The sequence below is a fragment of the Calonectris borealis genome, chromosome 16 (assembly GCF_964195595.1).
Source record: "Calonectris borealis chromosome 16, bCalBor7.hap1.2, whole genome shotgun sequence".
NCBI lineage: Eukaryota > Metazoa > Chordata > Aves > Procellariiformes > Procellariidae > Calonectris > Calonectris borealis.
Genome location: NC_134327.1, coordinates 7,164,276 through 7,175,360, shown reverse-complemented (window position 1 = coordinate 7,175,360; position 11,085 = coordinate 7,164,276). Strand labels below are relative to the sequence as shown.

The following is an 11,085-nucleotide window of genomic DNA, read 5'->3' as shown; positions in this document are numbered from 1 at the left end:
ATTTCCTGATGGTGCAGACTTTCCTTTAAGTGCCAAGCATTTTTCAGACTGTATTCTGTAAAGACTTACTTCTATTTCACTGATTTTTTTTACTTACCCTTGTTAATATGTACAAGGACTGCTGATTAGATATAGTCATGCTAGGCTACTATGTGGCCTAAAATTAGGAATATACTTTTGTCACCTTGCCTCCCGAGCATTAATGTAATTTCCTAACATTAGGCCAGTTTATTCCTGGAAAACTGCAACAACAACAGAAGCAACAACAATCTTTTTATTTGTAGATAACTTTCTATTTCAGGTTCTTGCATGATTGATGAACTAAAATGCTTTAAGACTAGTAAATTATTGCACAAAATCTATGAATGATCACTATTACAGCATCTTTAGGAGGCTGACCACAAAGTTTGGGCCAGTTATGAGTTAGCTGTGTAAGTCTGGCCACACATAGCCAAAACCTCTGAAATAGGCCTACAGTGCTATTAAATTTATTATTACTTTATCTAGGATCTCTTAAAAAAAGGTTATGCTTTGCTGCTCCACACAGCACGGAGCAGTATGTGGCAAATACACAGCACTGTATTGAGACAGTGTGCAAACACAAACTAGCAAGATGATGCCTTAGAACACGCCTACAACATTTAAGAAAATAACTTCATTACTCTGCCATTTTTTTGTATTACAGGTTTCACAATTTCTGTACCGGTTTTTTGAGACCTGAAACTTTCAGGACCTTTAGCGTACACGGCACATGTGACAGCATAGAACATTTTTTCTCCATTTGTCTCATCTTCCATTTGCCCTCTATTTCTTCACTTCCCCGCAGAACTACCGCCCGGGGTAGACCGTTAGGCTTTCTGTGAAGCGAAGGGATTGCGATAGCACTTCCCGCCGGGGCTGACACACCGCGTTACCGTGTCCCCCCGCCGCGGGAAGGTCTGCCGCTCGACCGAGGAGCGGGCTAAAGCCAGCGCCAGAGCCGCCCCTCGGAAGGAGGCGAACAGATTCGCGCCTTTTTCCCAGGAGCGGCGCGTGGCGGTTGCAGCCGCGCGCCCGGCAGGAGCCCGCGCTCGGAGCCTGTGAGGGAAGGCGACCGTGTGAGGGCTCACTCGGGACGAGGCTGCGGGCGCACAGGAGCTGTCTGCCGCACGCCGGGGCCGCCGCCGCGGCGCGGAGCGGTGTTTACTTTCCGGGGCGGCGGGGCGGAGTTCCGGGGCGGAGTGTGTGCGCTGGCCGGCCCGGCTTAGGGCTGTGCGGGAGGAGGGTCCGGGTCCGGGTCCGGGTCCGGCGGACGGAGGGTGCGAGCCCTGCGGCCACCATGAGTGGTGAGTGGAGGGCTCGAGCGGGGGTCCTCTCCGCTACCAGGGGGCGCTCGGTGGGGCCGCCGGGTCTCTGGGGCACTGTCGGGGCTGGCGCGGGCAGAGCTTGCCTGGGGGGTCCCCGCAGCTCCGCTGCCTGCTCGGTCAGGCGTGGCCCTGCCCCCCGCGGGCCGAGGCCCCTTTCTCCCCCCTTGCTCCTCGCCCGTGGGGCTGGGGGCTGTGGCGTGGTGAGGCACAGGAGACTTCGGTCTCTCCGGCCCCGCAGTGCGGGGTAGGGCTCAGCCCTTGCCTGCATCACCGCACTCCGCTCCTCATTCTGGCTCCCAGAGCCCCCCCGAAGTGGTGTTTTACCTCGTTGTAAATCTTAAAGCCTGCCCTTGAGCGTGACACTGGGTCACAGCACAAGTGATGCTGGTCTGGGGGATCTCCATTGCCTCAACTGTGCAAAATCATAGGAAATACTTCTGAGAAAACAAATGACCAAGAGAAAATAATAATAAAAAAATAATACGAACTTACTAACAGTAAGTTCGTACTTACAGTACTAACAGTGCAGTTGGTGAGAGAGGTGAGAAGAATGACTAGTGGAAAAAGTGGTCCCTTCCAGTATTTAGGGTGTATCGTTGCTGTTTCTCTAACTTGGTCCTGACGAGGATGTGTCGGTTGTGGATGTGTTCATTTCTGGCCTCCGTGTTACAGTGAAGCGATGTGTGTGGGTGTGCTAAATCCTGAGCTGTTTGTGAGGGGGAAATATTTAAAAGCTTTGCATGAGAATTGGGACCCATAAACTTTAGGACTGGAGGAAGCATAGCCACTTGAGCGGGCCAGTATGAAGAGTTATTTGGTAGGGTGGAGGAAGAAATTTTAATAGATTTTTCCACTTAGTATGTCTTAAAACACACTGTCAAGGGTTTGTTTGGGTTTTTTTTTAAGAAGGGAGGTGCTTTAGTAGATGCTTTCATGGGTCTGCTTATACAACTTCAGTAATGGAAGTTGCAGACAACACTCCGCACCTGAAAGTTAGATCGTACGTTTTTCTCCCACCCTGATTTAAAACATAGTGAGATCTGTTGCCAAAGATAGTAAGAAAAAAATTCAAGAGTTAACTGGAGTAACTAAATGCTACATGTTTTATGGATAGCAGTCATTTCTGAAAATGAAACCAAAAATGAAAGTGAAAACACTTCAGCTGTATTTTTCTCTGTTTTGTTCTCACCTTTGTGGTAAGAAGAAAAGAAAAGATTTTTATGGAAGAAGAGATGAGAGGAAAAAAAGATTGTGGGGAAAACTGTTAATTAGCATTGTGAAAAATGCAAGTAATAGTCAAATCTTTCAAACCATGGAAAAAAGGAGTTTCTAAAAAGTTTCAGATCTTGACACGATATAGATTAAATCCTAATTCTGAAGTTTTTAAGAGTCAGCATTTTCATATGGAAAACCTCAGCCCTTCAGTGATGAATTCAGGCTGGGACTAGCCTTGTGCAAATTTGTGCAAATCAGAGCCTAAATCTTCCTAGGAGAATCATCTTTGGGAGCTCTATTTGAATCTTTTGGCTCAAAAGGCAAGGTGGCACCTCTTGTGGCATAAAGCCTCATCATGTAGTTATTTTTAATACCTTTAATCTTTTTTTTTTTTTTTTTAAACAACGAAGAGATACAGATTTATGAGGAGAGAAAACATTTAATTACTTAAAATAGAATAATGCCTAAGGTGACGTTAAGGCTAGTAGTTCAACTGCATGGCTAACCTACCCATGTGTAGCCCTTGCCAAGACCTATGCAACTTTTCCAACAATTTTGATAAGACAGCAAGGTAATGAAAAGAACACTAATTTTGCACTTTGCCAAACATTATTGTTATACAATATTGTACAGTATTTTTCCAGAATAATTTAAGTGGAACAGATCAGGATAGAGAAATGTGTATCATTATCATGCTTGTTTCAGATAAAGGAGATAACTAATGTTAACATCATCAAATTTAACCATGTCCTTTTGTTAGCAGCTGTAACAGCACTGTCTACAGTTATTTCCCTGCCCAATTTTAGCCCTTAAAAGTAAAAGGGCTGTTCCTAAAATATAGATGGAAGAACCTCTTTCCCTAATGGCTATAATTATTTTTAACATATATTTTTTTAGCTTCAGTGTATTTTTAGTAGATGTGAAGGTAACTTCCTGTTGATTTGAGCAATACTTTATTATTACTAATGCTGCTTACTAATTACAAACTCGTATTTTATTGGACAGTGTTGAATAGGCTAAACTTTAAAGGGAAGTAACACAAGGATACTAGCTTTATGTGCTTGTCAAGAATTAAGGGTGTTGTCACTTGTTTAATGAGTTTCAAAAAACATATAAAAATGCGACTAATTCAGGATGAGGCAGTAGAATCATAATAACGTAGTACAAGATAGTATTTAAATTAGGTCTGTGTTTCTTTCATTTTAAACTTGTAGCCTCAGATCCTGTGCTAGAGCAAGCAAAAGGAATTGCAGTCTGAAATTTTGCATACAAGGCTTCAAGAAGTATGTAAGAGCAATCTGAGATTTTTTTTTTTAACCTATATACTACATGTGGTGCTGAAGAGAGCTGTACCTGTAAAGAATTGGATGAAAATCCTTTTTTCCTTTACTTGCATAGTCAGTTTTCTTCTGCTGTAGGTGTAGATATTTCTGTCAGGGTATGGAGAGAAGTTTGTTTTAAAAATAGGAAATCATGACCATGAACAACAAAAAATGACAAGGGTTACAGAGGCAGGTGCAGTACCTGAGCCTATTTTTAATCCTTTTTGACTGAGTAGACGTTGATGGGAGGAGTCTCTTTAAGTTTCTTAGTTTTTGCAACCTTATACTTATGTTTTCACAATTATTTTTAGACTCATGTATGAACTTCCTTTTTTATTGCAATAGTCTAAGTATAGCCTTTTTTCTGAGTAATGCTGTTTTTATGCATTCTATGTTTCGTATTTGTATATGTGTTACTGCAGTTTTTACCACTATTCTGAATCAGTAGAAGGGTATTTTGGTCAGTTTGTAATACACTATTAGTTTTTAAATAAACTAGAGTTGATCACACTTAATTCGTGCTCTTGTCTGAAAATATGCCTTTTTTTTTTTTAAAGACTTAGTTTAGAAGGCTATAAAAGCGCTAAATCTTCAATAGAGTTGGTAGAGATTTATTTTCACCTTGCATCTATTTGAAACAAAAACATTGCTAAATAGTACTGCATTTTCTAGGCTTATTACAAAGAAAAATATATCCTCTACTGGAAAAAACACACAATCTTTCAATTTTAAAAAAATGTTAGGCTTTGTGAATATTCTTTTTCTTCTACCTGCAAAATTTCTATGTGAAGCACAGCAATAGAAGAATTCTGAAGACATTAATTGAGCAGAAACCTTGGCCAGCCCTCAGTATAGACATTATGTGGCCTCATAGCCCTTTTAGTGGTGAAGGTGATCTGAACTGCTTATGGAAATTATTATTTATAATCACGTGTAGTCATAATTGTTATTAGTACAAATTTACAAGTAGAATAAAGACAAAATACACATTACACTGCACTCAGTCTGTGTAAATTTAAGGTTGTTTGATATCACATGCTTTAGTCTTTTAGAACATCAATTAGCATAGTGATAATCTGTAGGTTTTCTGTATTTATGCATTTTTTATGTTATCCACAGTCTGGTAACTAGTTCCAAACTGTTTCTGTGTTATTAAATAGATACAAAGATGCCAAAGATATGTGAATTTAAAAACTAACATGTATTGCATTTGGAAGACAAACTTAACCCACATACTTAGTATTTTCATTTGATAGATGCTTTTCAGGTCACAAAATTATTAATTACATGCATTTGTTCTGAAGTAGTCTCAAACTGTTAATATAAAGTGAAATGTTGCATTATGCCTATTCTCACAGGATTGCGGATAGCATAAGACTGTAGAAGTAATGAGTTTTGAAACAGTAGAGAAAATCTGCAGATTTGTGTATATTCAATATATGTTACTGTACATAAGAGGTTGGGATTTAATTGTTTTCCGTGTTTTACAGTTATGTGATTTATTATAAGGCATTTAGATGCATAGGCATGTGTCTCCATTTTTGGCAATGCATGCATGGTAAGAACACTGAATATAATTTAATAAAATTGTAATCTCTGAAGGAGCACAAAGTGGAGTAATAGGAATTATATAAATTTAACCTTATCTTCACAGTGGCATAACTGGCATAGTCGATTGGAAGTTAACACCTACTTGGTATGGGGTTTGTTTCTAGAGTACTTTCCTAGCATTGAACATTTTTTGCATCTTCACCTGAGTTTGCACGCATCGGAGTATTTGACTAGCAGAACCAAACCTCATGTATCACATGTCTACACAGTTTGAGTCAGAGTTCAAAATCGGAAGTATAACTTCTTGAAAATCCACTGTAATTGGCTAAATAAGCATTGTGAAGCTTGCTTAGCTAGCAGCTACATTTGCACGTTTTTCCTATTGTTTTCTTTGTTCTGGCATTGTGTGTTACAGACTTATTGTGGGGTTTTTCTTCTCCTAATCTCATATTTAAGATGAAACAAAGGCAGAATAATTTCAATGGGACAAATTCTGTCCTCTCCTGCTGGTTTAGGAGCAAACTACTTTGAATGGGATTATAAAGATAAGAAATTCTGGGATTGGGACCTTGCGGTGTTGGACAGCGAGAGGAAGAGACACATATCTTTGGTGTCATCGCTATTTACTAGAGGGCTTATTGTGTGGTGTTTGATTTTCAGTATCTGGAGGAACTTGTTCATGCCGAGTTTTGATAATTGGCGTTCAGTCTATGCATATTTTAGTTGTATGTTCTTTCAGAGGAGAAGAAGAATAGAATGACTTTAATTCCAGAGAGGTCACAGAGGTTTTTGAAGGATATTTTGAATTTAAGCTCAGAATAAAGAAATGATAGAAGTGGTGTAGGTTAATTAAACAATAAATTTTACACATATTCACGCGAGTTTATAAAGCATATTCTGACAAGCAAACTATTATGCTATTTGTTGTTGAAATGATCGAGAAGTTAGAGATTGTCTTGTGTAGTTGCTTGTATAGTAACAGACTAGATTTTATAGGTGTTAATCAGGAAGAGCTATGCTGGTGGTTAAATTTTAAGGGATTTATTGTAACAATTGCTCTCTGTTCACCTGACTTAAAACTCCTTCTGCAGTAAGGTTGTTTGACAGTAAGAAGATATTCCTCCTGACGCTCTCTCATTTTCCATTCTTTTCTTGTGCTATGATGATATACTACCCTGGTAGTTGTCCCAGTATGAACATTTATGAGGTTGCAGTGCGAGCTCCATCGTACACCTAATCCAACCAACCAAAAAAGAAATTAAAAAAAAAATTTAAAATGTTAAACTAGGTCAGTTCCAGGCTTGCAATATGGCCCCACAGGTGGTTGTGCTAAGGAGCTAGGGGCAAGCTGTGCTGATTGTGCACAATTATACTATATTTGGTATTGCTGCACTATACCTTATATCATGAAACCAAAATCTTACTAAAATATGACTCTAGATGGTATTTCAAACAGTATTCCTGCATATTAGAGAAATGCTACTTGAAGCCTCAAAACAGACTTATACTGCATAATTTTACTTAGAGAAAATACATTAATAAATTTAATGGAATAATTGGCATGGGAAGAAAGTTTTCAGGGCCCTGGTGTTGGCCTGAATGTATTTTTCTTAAAAAACTATTTATTTTAAAATTATTTATATCATTTTGTTGAATTTCAGGTTCACAGAACAATGACACTAAAAGACAGTTTCTTCTAGAACGGCTACTGGATGCAGTTAAACAGGTGAGAAATCCGATGCATATTTCTACAGTATAGTTACACTGAGTTGTCAGTACTGGCAGGAACTGTCTTTGCCCTTTTTTCTCCTCTTTAGCAGACAGAAGAAATCTTGTCTTTCACATAGTACTACTGAGTCTTTGAGTCTGCTACCAAACAACTATTATGCAGTATTTGTTTAAAATTCTTGTTCTTGACAGATTTGTAACATTTATATATATTATAAGTAGATATAATAATATAGAATATATATTATAAATATATATATTTGTAATACTTAGATGACTGAACTAAATTGTAGTGTACTGCAAAGGCTAAATTGATTAGCATTTTACAGTAGCAGCTTTTTTTCTTTGCGCTAGGATTTAAGTGGATGGTTAAAATACAAGTAAAGGTGGGATTTATTTATGTATGTATGTATCTTGCATCAACATGAAGTTCAGCAAGTAGAATTTGGTAGACTGGATTCAATTTAGGAGAGCTTGGGAGGCAAAAGAATGCCTCAAAAGTAAGCCAATGATATGTTTTATAAAGAATGATTCTTCTGTAATTGTAGCATTGAGCTGAATAGGAGCAGTGTTTGGTTTTGTGGGTGTACGTTTAAAACTCAAAAGTAGCAATTTTTACTCAATTTTAAATTTATTGAAGGACCTGCAGGTGTGTTGTTCTGGCTAGCAGAATATATTTGAACTGCAAGAGTAGCCCGTTAGTGGAACATGGTGCTGTAAAGTACTTTTTGGTTGCAGGCTGTATTTGCCAATGCTTTATTTTGTACTGCTTCCTTTTTTGTTATGACTTTGTTTCTTATATGGAAATATTTCAGAATATTGAGTTTGTTACTGTAACAAAAGTTTCTTAAAATCTGTTTATTGCAGTGTCAAATACGGTTTGGAGGAAGAAAAGAAATTGCTTCAGACTCTGATAGCAGGTAAAATAGTCTTAAGAAACTTTTAACATGCTTGGATTATGTATCATAATGACATAAAACATATGGCACTTGACATGCTCAAAAAAAATCTCAGTTCCTTTTGTTTACACAAACTGACATGGGACTGAATTTTTTCATCTTGTAACAGATTTGACAGCTTAACAAACAGTGTTCTTCTGTATGAAGTTATAAGTGTTTAAGTGGCTGCAGTGTTCATGACAAAGCATTGAATTCTGAGGTCTGAACATGAGATTGGGAGAATTTATCTTCCCTAAAACCTCTTTTAAAATGAATGCATATTTATTATCAATACACCTGTGTTTTGTGAAGCTTGATGCTTAAGTGTCAAGTGTTTAACACATAGTCATTAAGAAAATTTTAATTCTTTTTTTTTTCTTATTCCTGACATGTTTTGAACCTGTTTTTCTTCTTTATCTGTATGAGAAGTTGTTCCTTTTTATTAATGTAAGTCAAAAAATGTCATTTAATTCCTATTAGTTGCATTTGCGGACAGAAATTGCAGTGCATTTTGTATCCTAATGAGTCTTTCTCAGAACCTGTCCTATCGAAGAATCTTGGATAAATAAAACACCAGGATTAAATGCAGTTTTTTGTTGTCCTTTTTCTTATGTCTTTGAAGTTTGACTCTGCCTTTTGGGAAGAAGTTAGTTATCTGTTGACCATTTATAAATGACACATAAAATTCTCTCCAATCCCCTCCCAATTCAGTCTTTAATAACACGTCTAAGAGTGTGATTTCATGACTTCTGGAAAGTCAACATTACAATTCATTGCTACTGAAGGGCTGGGGAGGGTTTATGTATCTCCTCAAGGTCCCTGACTTCAGTACTACTCCCTTCCACCACCTTTTTAAGCAATGCCTGGTGATCATCCAGTCCCCTCTGAATTAACTTAATAAAAGAAGAAATAATGCAAAAGGATAACTTTCTGCCATTTTAGTGAGTTAAAGCAGTAAAACATCTGGTGAATGCTCGAGTTGCTGCAAAGGGGGAAAGATCACCCAGCTAGAAGCAATGGGGGAAGTGCAGAAGAGGAGGAAGAAGCAACAAGGGATGAGAGGGCAAACCCATCTCCTTTCAGGAGCAGCTTGTAATACAGCTCCTGTGCATTACCTGTCTGTGAAACTCCAGGCTAATGCTGCTCCATGGCAGCTTAAGCCTGCCTGACTTTTGGCTACTACTGTCATCCTGTTCTGCCCTTGGCTGTTTCAGGCTACAGTGTTTGGGGGAAACAGACTTAGAGAAATAGTGTTCTATTGAACTAGCATAGTGGAAACAGTTCAGTACAGGGTCTGTTCAGCAAAGGGTTTGTTGGACAGAAGCTGGTGTGAGGGAGGAAGGAAGGTGCAGATGGGATAAAGGGATGATGGGGCTGAAGCATCTAGCAGCTGGACTGGCTGTGCAGCTATAGCTGTTGGCACAGAAGCATCAACTAGAGAGAGTTATTTAATCTTTACTGGTTAGTTTATGTGAGACAACGTATTGACGATGTTTGCCTTTGTAGTACATTGTGTAAACTCGGCTAGAAGGAAGTACCTCCTATGTAGAGCAAATTTTCTGGATCTAAATCTTCTGCTTTGTTGCTCAGTTTCCTTGAACAACTGCTTTGCTGCAGTTGTTTAATAATTTGAATGATGGTCTGTAATATTTATCTTCTGATAAACAGTGAGAGTTAGGATTCCAAAGATACAATGTTGGCCAATTTCTATTTATACATATTTTCCTTATAATTCAGTAGACATGCTGAATAATGGATTATAGCTAGGCAATTTCAGGATTAAAAACGAAGTGGAAATTACACTAATATTTTTTTTTTTTCCTAAATTCCATGATGTTTGAGGTTGTTACTGTGCTAAATATTGTGAGATAATTTTGAAAATGAGGATAATCTGAAAATTTAGATCAAAATCCCGTAAAATCCATTATTCTCCAAGTTTTGTTCTCCCAGTGTTTTTTTATCTTTGAGATTATAATTGTACAATTATAATTATAATTGTACTATGTCTATGTACACTAGACTTCTCCATGTTTTTCTGTATTTGTTTATTTAACATACGCTCGTGATGCTATCTAGTAATTACACTACATATATATTGGGCATTGTAGAACACCTGATTTTTTTTTTTTATTTTATTTTGTTTTACTAGTGGCTAAATTTTCCTGTAAAATGCTGCACGGTTTTCTTGCTTTGATTCTCAGTGCACATGGATTTTTAATAATATGAGCTCTTTCACAGAACCTAGTTTCTGTTCCGCTTTTTCTGAATTGAAAAAGTCAAGTAGATTTTTTGTTTTGTTTTTTTTTTTTGAGGGGGCGGTGGTCATGTATCTGCTGGAGTTTCCATTTTTAACAGCAGCAGTCTTTTTGGCAAAAATTAATCACAACTGCTCCACAATCATCTTGTGTATTGTTTGAATTAAATTCTGCTTTATTAGTAAAGTTTTCCTAACAAAGTGAAGTTTTCCTAACATAGATGTACTGGGAAGCATTACGTGGTAAAAGCTCTTCCGTCCAGGGCAATTATGCTAAATGTATCTCTTTTTCTGTCAGTGCTCCTCCTGAGATCTTGTGCTTTTTTTGTGACGCTGAATAGAACTCTGTACTTCTGGAATGCCGGGGCAGAGTCCTGAGCCACTTTGTCAACTGTTTCTATTTATTAGCTTGAACTTGGTTAAAGTATCTGTCCTTCCTTTTAGTAATCAGCTTTGGCAGCCAGGTGACAACTTTCTCAGAGCTTAAGTTTTAAGTATTGTTTATTTAATGACAAAAATAAAACTTAGAGAAAATAAGATTTCAAGCAAACAGATTGCATTCGTGTTTGTTATGCCTTAAGCCTTACTATTCCCTGTAGGTTATAATAATATTCCTTTCTTTGGCAGGCTGAATTTTAAAACTTTGCTGGTTTTACAATGTTTCTCCCTGTGTGAAAATTGATTTATTAACTGGGTTATGTTTTTTAAAAAATCAGGAAATAACGTGACTA

At 37.8% G+C, this 11,085-nt stretch overlaps 1 protein-coding gene across 8 annotated transcripts in view; it reads left to right on the top strand.

The window, feature by feature from the left end:
- Positions 1-1,218: 1,218 nt before the first annotated feature.
- The window catches only part of SNX29 (sorting nexin 29), a 145,236-nt gene continuing 135,369 nt past the window's right edge, over positions 1,219-11,085 (top strand). For all 8 annotated transcript variants that reach the window (XR_012676093.1, XR_012676094.1, XM_075165046.1 and 5 more), the window contains exons 1-3: positions 1,219-1,325; positions 7,096-7,160; positions 8,030-8,082. Coding sequence is in view for 6 of the 8 variants with exons in the window: in XM_075165046.1 (XP_075021147.1) it covers positions 1,319-1,325; positions 7,096-7,160; positions 8,030-8,082 (125 nt within the window). In the remaining 2 variants the exon portion in view is untranslated. The remainder of the gene's footprint in view (positions 1,326-7,095; positions 7,161-8,029; positions 8,083-11,085) is intronic.